Source organism: Salminus brasiliensis, chromosome 3, assembly GCF_030463535.1.
Source record: "Salminus brasiliensis chromosome 3, fSalBra1.hap2, whole genome shotgun sequence".
NCBI classification, from domain to species: Eukaryota; Metazoa; Chordata; class Actinopteri; order Characiformes; family Bryconidae; genus Salminus; species Salminus brasiliensis.
This window is the reverse complement of record NC_132880.1, coordinates 48,364,624-48,382,603: the sequence shown is the minus strand read 5'-3', so window position 1 is coordinate 48,382,603 and position 17,980 is coordinate 48,364,624. Positions and strand designations below refer to the sequence as shown.

At 43.2% G+C, this 17,980-nt stretch overlaps 1 protein-coding gene across 1 annotated transcript in view; it reads left to right on the top strand.

The window, feature by feature from the left end:
* shisa9b (shisa family member 9b) overlaps positions 1-17,980 on the top strand; it is a 66,206-nt gene that overhangs the window by 40,819 nt on the left and 7,407 nt on the right. The window contains exon 3 of the mRNA XM_072676434.1: positions 14,463-14,609. Within this exon, the coding sequence (XP_072532535.1) occupies positions 14,463-14,609 (147 nt within the window). The remainder of the gene's footprint in view (positions 1-14,462; positions 14,610-17,980) is intronic.

Here is a 17,980-nt window from a genome sequence, read left to right as displayed (position 1 = left end):
ATCCATCTGCAACGGTAAACAGCAGTAAAATCACTAATTTAGGAGCAGTTTCTAAAATCAGACTCAATTCTAATCTGATCTACTTTGTTTGGAGCAGCTTTTTAAACTTGCTTTTAAACTCTAGTGTTTAATATCTTACAGTCCAGTCTGACTATTCAGAAGCGCTTATTTACTTTAAACTAAGGATGCCCTGATCCGAGTCTCTTAATGCTCTTAATCGGCCGATACTGATCAGATCCGATCCACTCTTTGTATTTCAACTTAGGTCAGCTGTGCTAATCCACACAACAGCAGTAAAATCACTATTTTAGAGGCAGTTTCTAAAATCAGACTCAATTCTAATCTGATCTTTTTTGTTTGGAGCAGCTTTTTAAACTTGCTTTTAAACTATAGTGTTTAATATCTTACAGTCCAATCTGACTATTCAAAAGCGCTCAATCACTTTAAACTAGGGATGCCTTGATCCGATCCGAGTCTCTTAATGCTCTTAATTGGCCGATACCAATCAAATCCGATCACATCTTTGTATTTCAATTAGGTAATCTGTGCTAATCCACACAACAGCAGTAAAATCACTATTTTAGGAGCAGTTTCTAAAATCAGACTGAATTCTAATCTGATCAACGGCTGTTTTAAACTCTATAGTGTTTAATATCTTACAGTCCGGTCTGACTGACCCACCTGACCATTCAGCTCCCAGCTCCTCTACAACTCTTATGCAGTCTGATCACGGAGTGTGTAAGCATTAGCATTAGCATTAGCCTCCTCCTCGGTTCTGAATGCGCGGTTCAGAGCTGGTTTAGAACCGAAGCAAGGAGCGTGGTTCTCTCGCTGGTAGATCAGAGCTTCTCCACCGTAGTTTGACCGTAGAGACCTCTAGTCTCTAATCAGGAGGAGTTCAGGAGTGAAGACGGGATGGGAGGAACGTTAGATCTTCTCAAAAGGAGAAAATGGAGTAAAATCTCTGTGTCGTTGCTCAACTACAATCAGACTGGGTGGAGTTTTCTTTGGCAGCGCTGAGAAAAACAACATTTCACGTCAGAAGAGCAACATTTTGTGGAAGAGTGAGGAGTTTAGATTCACATCATGAAGAACTAAAGCTGTTTTGAGAGCCAATGAAGGCTCGAACCAGTATTTTACACTTCAAAATAAAGGTGCTGCAAATTTAAATTTACCAATTTAAAAGGTTCTTCACAAGCGTTTTAAGAAAAATTAATTTTTTATGGTTCATATGGTTCTCCTATGGCATCGCTCAAAGAAGAGTGTAGCATAGTCGTCCTAATAAAGTGCTCAGTCAGTGTAAGAAGTGCCAGAGCTGTAGTCCATGCCAGGTTTTCTGTTTAATAACATAAAGCCTGGCATGAACGACACCATTAGGCAGAATCAAACTGAGGAACATGCTTTTGGGAAATGAGCCTAAATGGCAGACATAAAAATGAAGCATTTAAAAATAGCCGAGATGCCGAGGAGACGTTTCCAGTGAGTTGTTCCTAGCCCTCACACATTTAATCAGACACAACAGATCATTTCAAGCTCCCCTTCAGAAGTAATTAGCTCAGAACTTATATCTCTTTTGACCAGTGGGAAATGAGGTCCTAATTAGCCTAATTTGTCTATTAATTTCTTTTTTTTATCATTGAGATGTTGCATGAAGGGATTGAGAACTCCCAAAAACTCTTTTCTGTTTCACTGGGGGGTCGGAGAAAAGAAGTTCCTCAGGTTGTTTGAAGTTTTATTCTCTTCTTTTTACTTTATCGCCCATGACTGACCTCAAAGAATGGCCGCCCACCACTTGTGTGACCAATGATTTCTACAGCAAGCAGCCCACCCTCATCACAGTCGCTGCGTCGTCACGTCCAGCTTGAACTTCCGCCTGCGCCGTTTAACAGAGCGTGCGCCCGTTTTCGGGCCTCCCTCAAAAATCTTCACTGGGCTTCGGCCCAGTCGACAGGAGGGCAGTTAGCATGTCTGGAGGTCCTTCCAACACTGATGAAAGGCTGGCTAGTCTTGGCTGAAGTGTGTCGTGCACACGTAGAGTAGTAGCAGCAGCGTTCAGACGGAGGTTCTGCTTAGAGTTTAGCAAAGCAGAGAAGCGGCCGAGCATCTCTTTCTGCTAACGCCACGTCACCTCATCTCTGACTGGACCGCCTAAAGACCAGCACTGACTGACCTTCTTCATTCTGGAGGAGATTTGATCAATCCAGCAGGTTTAACTCCTCCCACTCAGTCCATGTAAACATTAGCAACATTAGCCAGCGCCTGGAACACCACAGCTAACAAAGAGACACTGCATCATATTTGTACATTAAACTACTAAGCAAGACCCGGCGCTGAGGGCTCTGACCCGGCACTGAGGGATCTGACCCGGCACTGAGGGATCTGACCCAGCGCTGAGGGATCTTACCCGGCTCTGAGAGCTCTGACCCCACACTGAGAGATCTGACCTTGTACTGAGGGCACTGAGGTGGCGCTGAAGGGTTCTGACCCGGCACTGAGGAATCTTAACCGGCTCTGAGAGCTCTGACCCCACACTGAGAGATCTGACCTTGTAATGAGGGCACTGAGGTTTCTGACTCGGCGCTGAGGGATCTTACCCTGCACTGAGGGATCTGAAGTGGCGCTGAAGGGTTCTGACCCGGCATTGAGGGATCTTACATGGCTCTGAGCGCTCTGACCCAACACTGAGAGCACTGTCCTCGTTCTGACCCAGCGCTGAGGGATCTGACCCGGTGCTGATGAATCTGACCCGGTGCTGATGGATCTTACCCAGCTCTGAGGGCTCTGAGCGCTCTGACCCGGTGCTGAGGGATCTGACCCAGTGCTGAGGGATCTTACCCGGCTCTGAGGGCTTTGAGCGCTCTGACCCAGCGCTGAGGGATCTGACCCAGTGCTGAGGGATCTGACCCAGTGCTGAGGGATCTTACCCGGCTCTGAGGGCTTTGAGCGCTCTGACCCGGTGCTGAGGGATCTGACCCAGCGCTAGGGGCATTGAGGGGCATCCATCGTTTTCCCAAGGGTTTTAACCAAACCTTGCTGAAACAGTCGGAATGGGTGCCGAATAAATTATCTACTGATGTATTAATCTGTCCCACCAATCAGCCCTGCGTTTACTCCAGTCCAGATTAACCCTCGTTTTATTGGTCGCCTCGTTAAAAATGACACACGATGGATGGAGTTTTTCAGCTGAAGTTGAGGTTGTTTAAACCGGACCGAGTGGAAACCCTGGTCAGTGTGTTTGGGTGAATTACGGGTGTATTTAGGAAAGGGCAGCAGCCTTGGCCAATGATTACAACACGACCGGAATCCATTGTGTGATAATGGTCTGTAGAAATGCTTGACTGGTCATTCAGAATCCATGTCCTCCACTTTTTACAGGTTAACTGTGCTGTGTGTGAGTCTTAGGTTTCTCCAACTCACTCTGCTTGCTCTCAGACTCGCTCAGAAGCTTCAGTGGACATTATTAATTCATGGACCCTTCTGTCAGGCTTCATTCTCCCCTCTGGAGAGCTGCTAACTCCCCTGTTATTCACTCCAGCTTTCCTTCAGGTAACACTCACATGGACCACTGAGTCTCCCCAGCAGAAAACTTCACTCGTCTCACTGGAATTTCAAATCTTTCCACAAAACCAGACTTGAAAATAGCTGGACTGCAGTCTTCAACTATCGAGAACTGGCTGAAGATCATTCAGTTAGGAAGAAAAATGGCTGTAAATTAGACCCAGCTTGAGAGGTTGTGTTCCTCAAGGGCATGAAATCTATGCATGTGTCTGCAAGAGCAGAACTAGCATTATCATCAGCAGTTAAGACCTCGTTTTCTATACTGGCTGAAGTTTTTATGCTAAGAAATTCACAGCAAACAAACAGTAAAATCTTCTGGCAGTGTTTTATATGCCGTTCTGGAGGAGCAACCTTGACCTCTGGGTTCCCCACACAAGTATAAGGCCTGAGTTTGAGTAGCCCACTCGAGTCAAGCCTCCATGACGTAAAGCCTGGAACTGGAACTGGTGCTATTAGATTTGATTATACATCTAACAGTGCATGTTCTGCAACTGGAAGGTGTACATCGTTCAAAGTCAATGCCATTCCCTTCCAGTAATAAGTATTGATGAAAGAAACGTAGACTAACAAATGGAATGCGCCTCAAGATGTCTCTAAGCAAGAACACAGAAACAGGAGATTAGTGGATCAATACGACTGTGGGTGGACAGGCTGAGATGAGTGCTTGACTGCCTACAGCATTATATTCTGCCAAGGCTTTTGACCAGTACAGTTAGGCCTGCAAGTGCAGCCAGCAGTGACATACTGTGGTTTTACAGTGTTGCTGGTAGGACTGTACATTTGGATGTTCGGTAGGAAGATTTGACTTGCAATTATCTCATCAGTGCATTGCATACAGTCATGCAGATGGTCTAGCAGCTTCAGCTAATGTTCACCCCATAAAATATCAGTGATTTTGAGCATGGCGTGATGGTTGGTGTCAGACCCAGGCTGGATTGAGTACTTCTACAATTGCTGATCTCCTGGGATTTTCAGCACAAAAGCAGCTGGACTCCACAGAACCAAATGCCAGGAGCGTCCAGCTAACTGAGGCTCAAATCACACCTGTTTAGAGGATAAAGCCTCATATCTGAGAGTCGAGTGAATGGGCTTTAGGGGTGTTTTCCACTGTTTTCAGGCTCATTCAGTAGACTGGCTCATCCAGGTTTGCTTGATTTCCCTCTTACTCAGACTTAGCATGTTGCTAAATTCGCAGCTACAGTGGGTTTGTTTTTTACCACCTGTTTTCAGAGCCTGACTTTACCACTCAATGAGCTCCTACCGAGTTTTAGTGTCTAGATTCCAGTCATTTCTGTGAATTGCAGTAATCCAGTGGAAGCTCAGCATTCCTGCTCAGTGGCCATGGCCATAGTGACTCCCACCATCTGTGAAGTCACATGCATACCCTCATAGTCACATCGCAGGACGTGCCTTGTCACTCAAGGCAAATTCAATTATATATGTCATGCAACAGATTTCTTCATAGAGAAGTTCTTGTTCTTGTTTTGGATGTTGTTTCTACCCGAGGCAGATTATTATCCTTGATATGAAGAGTGCATTATTAATATCATGGTGAAAATTCCTGTATATCACAGTAAATATCGCAGAACCACCAAATTGCATTGTCCATTTTTTCCAGTGTTGTGCAGTCCCACCTTTTGTATATATGTCAAATATGAAACACTGATCAACATCAGAAAATATGTTAAATAGGTGGCTAATATATGCAATTTCATTGGCTTAGCTTTTTTAGGTTTTCCATGACTGGTAAACTGGTGAATTGTCAAATACGACCCTGACTTCAGAGCATGGCCTGCTTCCTTTAGGGGTTAGCAGTGCACTTTTTTTTTCGTGCCTTCAGTAATGACCCATGTCTTGCCAGTGAGGTTGTCTGACTAGAACACTTGCCCGACTCCTGGCTTTGACGGCTAACTGTAATGCTGTTTAGCGTCTGCGCGAGGTGCACTGTCTGCAGGCTGCGGAGCCACAGGCTACGAAACATGTGTAACTAAAGCTGGCATATTCATTAAGTCGCTGTCTGCCGAAATGGCCTAAAATCCAATCAAAGAGTGTGCCAAGGGAGAATGATGGGGAGCGAAGCCGGGGTGACATTTCGGCGATAGCTGACATCTCCTCCCTCCAGACAAACGGCTATTCTGCTCCAGCGTCGGTCACAAATTACAGCAATTTCTGTCAGTCCGCCACTCGGGTTCGTTGCTTGGGAAATAATTTTGACCCAGATCTGAGCGCATTTCTTCGGCCGTTCGGCCCGTGACTAACCACTTGTTCATCATCACGCGGCGGCCGGCGAGCACTGAAGAGATGATTTACAAGGAGATGATGTGCAAACAGAAGCAGTTTGGCCTCATCCCAGATCCAGCCGTGTCCAATCAGGGGAATTAAGGGCACGGACAACAAAACAATGCTATTCTTGCTGTAAAGCGAGCTTTCTGTGCGTGAGTGAAGGTTGCATGGCAACAGTGTATTGGAGGACATCCCAAACACAACTGAAAATACAACAGAGAGATCGAGCGTGAGAGAGGGAGAGGGAGAGAGGGAGCGAGAGAGTCCTGTTGTGTGAAATTCAGAGTTGGGTAGTAGCAGAAAACAAGTAACAGAGTTATGTAATCAGGATACCAAAAAGTACCTGTATTCAATTACAGCAAAAAAATAAGTAATTGCAGTAATTATAGGTACATACAAGTACCCCCGCCCCACCCCCTACCCCCCTCCGAGGAATAGCATTGCTGTTACTTAGTCAGTGCATTTTAAGGCTGCAGTCAATTACCATCTCACTGTAGATGTACACTATTTGGACAAAAGTATTGGGACACGTGCTCATCCATTGTTTCTTGTGAAACCAAGGCTATTAAAAGAGTGGATCCTGCTTTCTGTTTGAGTAAATGTCTCTACTGTCAGGAGAAGAAGGCTTTCTGCTAGATTTTGCGAGGATTATGTGAGGATTTGCAGTGAGCAACAAGAGAGTTAGTGAGGTCAGGATGTTGGATGATGCTGATCACCACCATTATTTCAGAGAACACAGTTCCTTAATGCTGGGGGAAGGGGGGGCAGCATTAGGTAGCATGGTACCCATACGTTCATGTTGTTTATCTGCTCCAGAGAGTCCTATTCTATTGGCAGTACTATTGGCAGTACTTCTCTACAGTGACTAGACAAGCTGTTTGTGTGATGAGTGAACGAGTGCAGCTGAATGCCTTCTATAAAGGGGGGTGTCCACAAACATTTGGTAAATGACCTAGTTAGTAGCGTGACTATAGTGCATGTGCACAACGCAGTGACGAGGCTGAGGCAATGTGCATATTTTAACAGGAAACCACCCTCCCAACCCCGGTGGCGCTGTATGTGAGACAGAAGCAAGGGCAGTAAATTCATCCCACCTCTCTTTTCCACAAGTTACCGGAGTGTGCAAACCCCATTTCAGCAGATAAAGCGCCATATGGAGGACATTTGTCGCTTGTTTACTTAGTAAATACATGGTGCGTGTTGTTAGACAGACAAACCCACAATCAATGCCAGGCGTACGGATGGCCTCGTGTAAACAAATAAGATCCAAATGAGGATGTTTGCGCATGGATTGCAAGACGTCTGAGAATACGGCTCAAAATGGATGTTAATAACATGTGGATCTGTGTGAAATCAGAGGAGTGAGGGCCGTGTAGTGCCGGGAGTGTCTCTCTGCTTCAGCTCTAATAATCCAGGAGTTGTTTCATTCATTTATTTGAGTAATGATCGTGTCAGAGGGCCGATGTCAGCGTATCACTGTCGGCGGATATGAAAAACCATTATCTCCCACCGTGTCTACAGCTGCTGGAGGAGCTGCTGGAGGAGCTGCTGGAGGATCTGCTTGAGGAGCTGCTGTAGCTGGTAGGGATGTAAGAAAATATCGATATATCTTAGTATTGTGATATTACATTTTGCAGTACCGTATAGGTTCTCAAATATATGTTAAATATTAATAAATAGTTTAGATGTAAAGACTGGTGGCAGACAGTGGTTCATTTAGTGTTGCGTTTGAGCCCCGACCACTAGATGGCAGTGTCGTCTTCAGTATATCGTCTTGTTTACAGTATCGCAGTAAATTCATTTGGAACAACTGTATCATGAAAATTGCAGGGGTCCAGTTAGATTGAATTTTCTCAAGCCGAGGTCCAGAACATGCTAATGTCTAACCTGCTTTATGACTCAGTGCCATATCCTGAACACTGAGGTAGCCTAGTAGCTCAATCAGCGTTGGTCAAGAACTGACTGTCCAATCAGATTACAGCACAATTACAGCTCTGTGTATTTCAGCAGTATTTTACAGTCAGTTTTCACACTGAACTGGACGAGTTAGGAATAATAAGTAATAAATAAACCTTCTTTCGTAATTCAGTAAAATTCAAAATAAAACAATGCTCAAAAAATTTGTATCTTAATATAAAGAGCTTAATAACTCGTCTCATAGTCCTGCTCCACCTTCTCCAGTCTCGGAGCATCTGAGCCATACTGGAGAAGAGCCGGCCATGGCTCTTTATTTATTTATTTATTTATTGTCTTTTATACTTATTGTCTCTGCACCCTGTCTCGTGTCTTGTCTATTGTCTTAGTACTGCACCGGAGACTTAGCCTAACTTAGTCTTTCTGTATTACATAAAGTCGTCTTCAACATGGACGATGTAAAGGGTCGTCTTCAGCGTCTCTAAGTTCAGCCATGTTCAGCTCCTCCTCTGCTGCGTTCTCTCTTCACTGTAGCTTCCTGTAGCTGCTGCCCAGGTCATCAGATTCAGACCCCTGACTCTGGCCTACAAAGCCGAGACTGGACCAGCCAGCCCCTCTGTACTTGATGGCGATGGTCAAAAGCCGATCTGCACCAAGAGCCCTTCCAGCCTCAAGTACGGCTCGGCTCGACCCGCCATCCTTTAAGATCCACGGAAGACGAGCGTCCAGACTTTTTACTGTCCTGCACCGAAGTGGTGGAACGAGCTTTCCCTGGGTGTCCGAACAGCAGAGTCCATCGCTCGCTGTCTTCAAACCCAGACTGAAGACCCTCCTCTTCTGAGAGTACTTAGTGTGCAGAGTGTAGAGTGTATGGAGGATTGTGTCTCCAGACTGACTTCTGTATTTAGTAGAGTCTAAGATTAGAGGATCTTCTGGACTCTAGTCGATATAAACTAGTTAAGGGTATTTTCTGAGTAAACAGTGAAGCTCTGGAGAAGAATGTCTGCTAAATGTCTTTAATGGAAATGAATTGAACCGGCCTGTGAGTTTCCTGAGCTACTAGGCCTAGTCCCGACCCCAGCCGTGGTCTGCCTATTAGTGACCTCACCAGGTTCTTGTCTGTACACCAATACACAGCCCTAGTAGCCGGACCACCAGACGTGATGTGTCAAAAATCATCATGAAAACATCTGACCACGTTTCGAATAATGACTAGAAGCCAGCAAGCGGGGTCATCTGTCAGCATCTGAGATGAGGTCAGATGATCTCTGATAGCTTCCACATGTTGCTAGCCTTCATAGATGGGTTATTCCTTCACAGAAAAACACTGAGATTCAGGCGTCCCTGATTTCGTTGCTGTTGTTGTTCAAGGTCAGTGTTTGAAGGATGATTACTGAAGGAGCTGATTTCCATATTCTAGTAGGTTTCTCATTTTTCTGCTTCCTTCCTTCCTTCCTGTCCTTCAGACAGCGAAGGCCTGCTCCTATTACAGCCTCATTGCCTCAGCAACAGGATGTTTTTGTCATCCCTTCTGATTACACCACGGCAATGAATATTACTTTTCAAGCACTTAGGACTTCGCCACACTTTAATTACTTTTCCCCAATTTGACGCCGTTGATGATTTCCACACCTGGCATATCGAGTCCATTATCAGACTGTGGCCATAAGTGTGATAATTAGGGAACATGTCCTTGCATGTAAACAGTGCTGATTAGGATGATGTGATTCCCATAGTCATATCCTTAATTCAGGCTGGAAGCATCTTCCTGATACAGTATAGATCAATATGGTTATACAATTATACAATACCTTGATATGACACTATATAATAATGTAATAATGTCCAAATATTTGTGGACACCCCTTCTAATGAATGCATTCAGCCACTTAAGGTTGCACCAATTGCTAAAACTGTGTTATTGCACACACACACACAGCTTATCTAGTCCCTGTAGAGAAGCATTGCCATAGAACATGGCTTTCTAGAGCAGATAAGCCTTAACCTATTGGCACCATGCTGCCTAATTCCAGACGTGGGCGAGTAGAGGGGTATAAGGCCCCCCAGCATTGAGCTGTGGAGCAGTGGAAGAACTGTGTTCTCTGGAATGATGGATGGTGGAGCTCTATCCAGTGCTTTTGAGATAGGTTTGGGAGTTGGGAATGCTGAGGTGGGGTGGTGATCATCCTCATCATATTGGTTGGTGTGGCGCAAGAGGTAACACCACTACCGGCCAGTGAGCTACCACACCATGTGGGAGACTGGGGTTCGATTCCCGGTCTGGGTGACTATGCTGTGCTATACCAATAAGAGTCCTTGGGCAAGTCTCCTAACACTACACTGACCCTCCTCTATAATACCAGTAACCTTGTAATTTGCTCTGGATAAGAGCGTCAGCTAAATGTCAAAAAAGCCTTTTCTTCTCTGGACAGTACTGAGACAGTTACTCCAACAGAGGCAGGATAAACATTTTTTTTATCACCCTTGATTATGGAAGAAGCAATGAATGAACAGGTGTCCCAATACTTTTGTCAATAAAGTATATGTGGTTCTGCTCAGATATGACCACATAAATCTTGATGAAATGACCATACTTTACATAACCACTGACTGGACTCTGCAGAAATATTATATTCTAATTTATGCTATTTATTTTTTGTATATCCGTGGCATGAAATGGTCTTGAAATTACAATAATATAATTTATGGCAATAATGTCAGGGACAATATAGGCCTGTTTTTGGGACAGGCCTACCAGGGGTGCCCAAACTTTTGCATGCCACTGTATTTAAGTATTAATATTTTGAATACAAGTCTAACCAGCATTTAGTGAAACCTTCAGCATGCTTCTTGAAGGATGTGTGTCCTACCTGGGAAAACCTTGGGTCCTCAAAGATTAGCATCTACGCTGAACGGGAAGTCTGCCCACGGGAAGTCTGCCCATTTTTGCGAATGCGGAAAATCCCCCTAAACTCCAGCGTTAGCGAAGAATGGACCAGCTCATTTCTTGCTCAGTGTAGATGCTAATCTTTCTGGAGAGGTAAAAATTACCCTTCTGTACCTACTGGAGCTATTATTTTAGGTTTCACCTACTGTACTGCACAGACTGTGGAACCCATAGTGCTAATCACCAGACATGGGGAATAATAGGTGAGGTCTCAGCCAGTCCCTTTGACTTCAGAAGGTACACCAGTTTCTAAAGAACAGAGTGTAATGGGTGCACAGTAAGGCATGGTCTAAATTATATACACGGGCATGCAAAAGTTTGGGCACCCCTGGTCAAAATACAACATCTGTTACTGTGGAGCAGTGGAAGAACTGTGTTCTCTGGAATGATGGATGGTGGAGCTCCATCTAATACTTTTGGGATGAGTTGGGGCATAGGAGATGAGGTGGGGTGGTGATACTCCTCCAACGTCCTGACATCACCAATCATCACCATCTTTTACTGTTTAAAAGTCAAAACCTGAAGCAAAAGTATGGGCACGCTGTGTGGTCACTACTTAGTGACCCCCTTAACACCCCCTTTAGGAAACTATCCCAGCTCGTAAATGTTTTTTGTAGCAGCTGAGAGTCTTTCAGCTCTGGTTTAAGGGACGTTCAGCCATTGTTCCCTCACAAGGCTTCAAATTGCGTGAGATTCTTGGGTCGTCTTGCTGCACTGCTCTTTTGAGGTCTGTTCATAGTTGTCTGAAGGTGTTCAGGTTGGGGGACTGTGAGGGCCATGGCAAGATCTTCAGATTGCGCCTCTTAAAGTAGTACATTGTGGATTTTGAGATGTGTTTAGGATAGGGATCCCAATACTGATCTGATCTGATCTCTGTGTGTGTATAAATAATAATCCAGCCCACAGTTTAGATCAGACGAGCTGCTGATTAACGGGTTCAGTAAATCTCTTTATTTTAGTATCAGTTTCTATAATCAGACTTTCTGGACTGACTGATTTAGTTTAGTCGAGACTAAAATCTTAAAATGATGTTTTATAGTGTTTAATATCTGATAATCCAGTCTGACTCTCCTCCCTGACCAATCAGCTCCCAGCTCCTTTACAACACTGCAGTCTTATCACTTCCTGTGTGTGTGTGTGTGTGTAGTGGTACACACTCTGCACTGGTATCTGTGGTTGTTGGTCTACTGGTGTAGTAACTGGTTTATAGTGGGTGAATGTGCTGTGTGTGTGATTAGGGTTTCTATAGTTAGTGTATGTGTGTTAGCATTAGCATTAGCCTCCACTTGGTTCTGAATGGGTTCTTCATTGCTGGTTTATAAACAGAGAAAGACGAGTGCCGGTTCTCCCGCTGGTAAAACAGAGCATTTCAGTGATGGTTTTATAAAGGGTCAGATATTATGGTCTGTTTTCAGGTTCCACTGTAAAATAGGTCCACAAAAACCAAAACCTCAACTCCTTTATTTGCCTTCTGAGAACGTCCACACTGCTGCTGCTGCAGCCGGCTGGGCTATAGTGTCCGTTAATGGAGCCTTGAGGACAGCAGATGGCGCTCTGAATATCTGGGTTAAATCAAAGACTTGAAACCGGATTGAGATTAAAATAGCCAGTACCCGATCCATTAAAACATGTCTGGATCGGCCTAGATCCCGTGGTAATGATGATGATGATGGCTTAGGAAGATTTGGGCGCAGTTCATCTGGGGTGCCCAAACTTGTGAGCCATTGCAAGCTATAAAACACCCCATATGTACCTGTACATAATTCACAGTACTATAAAACAGTACTGTGCATTGGCTTAATTAACATGTATGTTGGTCTGCTGTCCCAAATCCTTCTCCAGAGTACAGGGAATCACTTCCAGACTCCTCTGGCTCACCAAGACGGTTAGAAATAATGGTCACAACATCTGACTGGTCTCCAATGCCAGTATGCAAAGCGCTGGGCAATTTGCCCCGCTGCCCTACACCCTTCAATTGACCAGCTGTCTGCTGCTGGACCGGTATGGCCTCCTGAACAGTTTTCTGACTTAAACCAGCTGTGTCCCTAGAGATGACAAGCCTTGGCAGCTTCAGGTCAGACTGTTGTAGCAGCAAAATTAGGAGAAAAAATTCAATTCAGCTCCTCATCAGGAATACTGGATGCTCTCTCAGCCGGAGCCCGCCGTTGCTTTTGGCATTAACATGTTTCAACATTAGCCGTTCAAAAGAATTCGATCGCAGGGGGTTAGCACAGGAGAGCCTGGCTGAAGCTCCAGAAATCCATGGCTAATGATCGGTTTCCTGGGGATGGCATGCCGAGAAGGGAGAATTCCAAAGATATGTGGCTGGGTCGATGTGACCGACCCCATGCAGGCCATTATGTTGTTAGCTGTAACTCGAAGAGCAGCGATGGGACACATCCTTAATCAGGCCTGAACATGAAGGAGGACCCACTGAAGAGCAAGACTGCAAGCAGACCTGTCACAGTAACTCGACTATATGTCCAAATGTTTGTGGACACCCCTTTTAATGGATAACAAACCCTTTTTTTATATTCAGCAACATTACAATGCACCTATTTCTGACACGGATTTGCAAACACACACACACACACACAAACACAGAGAAGTACTGCCAATACAATAGGACTCTCTGGAGCAGATAAATAAACATGACCCTATTGGTACCGTCCTGCCTAATGCCAGGTGTGGGCTAGAAGGTATTCAGCTGAGCTATGATGGAGGGTGGAGCTCCATCCAGTACATTTGGGATGAGTTGGGGAGTTGGGGATGATGAGGTGGGGTGGTGATCATCATCCAAAATCCTGACCTCACTAACACTCTTGTTGCTAAATGCAATCAAACCTTCACAGCAATGCTCCTCCAAAATTTAGTAGAAGGCCTTCGTCCCTGAACAGTAAAAAAAAAAAGTTACTCCAACAAAAGATTTTATTCAGAAAAACACTGAATAAGCAGGTGTCCCAATACTTTTGTCCGAATAATGTATGAATGAATTATTTTTTTAAATAGAAGGAATATTCTGGCCTTGGATACAATTGCTAAGTAAAACATAAATGCTAAAGTCGACCCACCGGCTTGCTCACGTTAATGGGCCAAAACGTTCCCACACTGGAGCTGTGCAGTGCCACTTCGAAACCAGGTCCATCAGGACAGATTCTTCCAAATGTTCTGACTGGTCTACAGTCTACAGCCCTTCAGGAACATTAGTCTTCACCTGTCGCAGTCCGCTCTGTGTGAATGGAGGCGCTCTTACTGATGTATTGGTCATTGCTGGCACTGCACTTTGCATTTTCTGTACTATAGATGGCGCTAGTTCTAATGGGCTCAAGCCCCGCCTCCAACACAGATCAGACGAGAGAGCAGAACAGCTCAACCCACTAAATACTGGAGACCTGCTGTCCTATGTAAACTAACATGCAGGTCCACACAATGGCGTACATCGAGGTCCGCAAAAATGATGTCGAGGTCGTGTCCGTATGTTGTTTGATGAGTCAATAACGACATTATTGCGGCAGGCCGAGCTACAGGCCGAGCTGCAAGCCAAGCTGCAAGCTTTCACATTCAGCACTTTTTAAATGTGTGAATTGTTCCTATATGTCTTGTAAAACCTTGAAGCTCGGCCGCATTCATTTTACTCATCTCCAGACAGTCCAGAGTTCTTCACCGTTTTGAAGCTTCTATTTTCAGACAGTGATGTATGACTGAGCTCTGTCAAATCCTGCCCCTGATCCTCTCTGTCTTTTCTTTTTCTTGTCTTCAGAGGGCACGCAGATGAACAATGTAGGCCCAGGATCAGCCCTGATGCAGGCTATGACACAGTACCCCCCGCTGGGACAGGTCTCCCACGCCTATGAGCAGCCACAGCCTGGCAAGGAGCTCAACAAGTATGCCTCGTTGAAAGCTGTGGGTAAGACTGCCTGCGTTCCTCATTACTTTTGAAGGCTAAATTCTGGAATGCAATGTTTGGACATTCTTTGGGTTGTTAGCTGCATTCTGCCATTAAAGTGACCAGTTCAAGTAATTCAATAAAACAGTTTATATATTTATAAAATAATAAATAAAATATAAAAATAATGATTTAGCTTATTTTATCATTATTTCCATGATTTAAAGAAGTAAACCTAATACATGGGTGTTAACTGAGCCTTATAGACAGGTGTGTAATCCTTTATGAAAAGGCATGACCTACTTCTTAAGAATTAAAGCCCCTCATTGATCTGGCTTGTAGCTAAGCAACTAACTCGCTCATTAATTCACACACTCATACACACTCACCCATATACTCACTCACTCACTGATACTTACGTAGTTACTCATAAACTCACTCAAATATACACTGTTATATACTGACTGTTCACAGAATTCATATACTGACTCACTCATACTCACTCATTCATACCTACTCACCCATATACTCACTCACTGAAATACTCACTCACTCATTCATACCCACACATATACTCACTCACTCACTTATACTCACTCACTCACTCATTCATACCTACTCACCCATATACTCACTCACTCACTTATACTCACTCACTCATTCATACCTACTCACCCATATACTCACTCACTGAAATACTCACTCACTCATTCATACCCACACATATACTCACTCACTGAAATACTCACTCACTCATTCATACCCACACATATACTCACTCACTGAAATACTCACTCACTCATTCATACCTACTCACCCATATACTCACTCACTGAAATACTCACTCACTCATTCATACCCATACATATACTCACTCACTGAAATACTCACTCACTCATTCATACCTACTCACCCATATACTCACTCACTGAAATACTCACTCACTCATTCATACCCACACATATACTCACTCACTCACTTATACTCACTCACTCATTCATACCAACTCACCCATATACTCACTCACTCACTTATACTCACTCACTCATTCATACCTACTCACCCATATACTCACTCACTGAAATACTCACTCACTCATTCATACCTACTCACCCATATACTCACTCACTGCAATACTCACTCACTCATTCATACCTACTCACCCATATACTCACTCACTGAAATACTCACTCACTCATTCATACCCACACATATACTCACTCACTCACTTATACCTACTCACCCATATACTCACTCACTGAAATACTCACTCACTCATTCATACCCATACATATACTCACTCACTGAAATACTCACTCACTCATTCATACCCACACATATACTCACTCACTGAAATACTCACTCACTCATTCATACCCACACATATACTCACTCACTCACTTATACTCACTCACTCATTCATACCAACTCACCCATATACTCACTCACTCACTTATACTCACTCACTCATTCATACCTACTCACCCATATACTCACTCACTGAAATACTCACTCACTCATTCATACCTACTCACCCATATACTCACTCACTGCAATACTCACTCACTCATTCATACCTACTCACCCATATACTCACTCACTGAAATACTCACTCACTCATTCATACCCACACATATACTCACTCACTCACTTATACTCACTCACTCATTCATACCTACTCACCCATATACTCACTCACTGAAATACTCACTCACTCATTCATACCTACTCACCCATATACTCACTCACTGAAATACTCACTCACTCATTCATACCCACACATATACTCACTCACTCACTTATACTCACTCAATCACTGAAATATTCCCTTACCATTCATACTCACTCATTCCTTCATTTATATACTCACTCAGTCACTTATTAATTTATACTCACACATATACTGACTCACTCACTTATACTCACTCATTCATACTCATTTACTTATACACTCACATACCCTATTCATATTAATTCACTAAAATATTCACTAACTTGTTCCTTTAGCTATATACTCACGTGTTCACTCACGTATATACTCACTCACTATTTCATACCTACTCACTCATTTCCTCACTTATATACTCCTTCACTCATTCATGCTCAATAACATATTCTCTCCCTCATTTCTGTATTTATATACTCACTCATATTCTCACTCATTCATACTCATTCACTTATATACTTACTAAAATATTCACTCACTCATTCCTTCACTTATATACTCACTCACTCATTCATACTCACACATATACTAACTCACTCGCTTATACTCACTCATTCATACTCATTCACTTATATACTCACATACTCATTCATAAAATATTCACTCACTTATTTCTGTATTTATATACTCAGTCATATTCTCACTCATTCTCTCTCTTATATATACACTCATTCATACCCATTCACTTATATACTCACTTATTTCTTCACTTATATACTCATCACCTGCACACTTATTCATACTCATGTGTTCACTCACTTATATTCTCACTCACTAATTCATACATACTCACTCATTTCCTCACTTATATACTCATTCACTCATTCATGCTCACTAAAATATTCACTCTCTCATTTCTGTATTTATATACTCACTCACATCATTCATACTCACTCATATTCTCACTCATTCTCTCACTTATAATCACCCATTCATACTCATTCACTTATATACTCACTAAAATATTCACTCACTCATTTCTTTACTTATTTATATATTTACTCATTCATACTCACACATATACTAACTCACTCACTTACACTCACTCATTCACTGAAATATTCACTCACCATTCTCAAAATCCCTTCATTTATATACTCACTCAATCACTTATTCATTCATATTCATATTCTCACTCATTCTCTCACTTATACACTCACTTGTTCATACTCACTCATTCACAGAAATATTCACTTACCATTCGTACTCACTCATTCATTCTCATTCCTTCATTTATACACTCAGTCTATCACATATTTATCCACTCATATTCTCACTCATTCTCTCACTTATACACTCACTCCTTCATAGTCACACATATAGTGACTCACTTATACTCACTCATTCATAGTCACACATATAGTGACTCACTTATACTCATTCACTACAATATTCACTCATTCCTTCATTTATATTCTCACTCATTCACTCACTTATACTCATTCACTTATCTATTCACTCACTAAAACACTAACTCACTCATTCCTTCACTTATATAATCACTCCCTCACTAATATTCACCCATTCATACTCACTCAAATACACCCTCACTCATGTTGAAGAGGATAAAGGGGTACTATTGGTACTCAAATAGCTTTTAGTGCTTCACGTCAGTGACACTGTGTGTCCAGGTTTATGAGGAGCAGCGTGTTTAATCATGATTTGT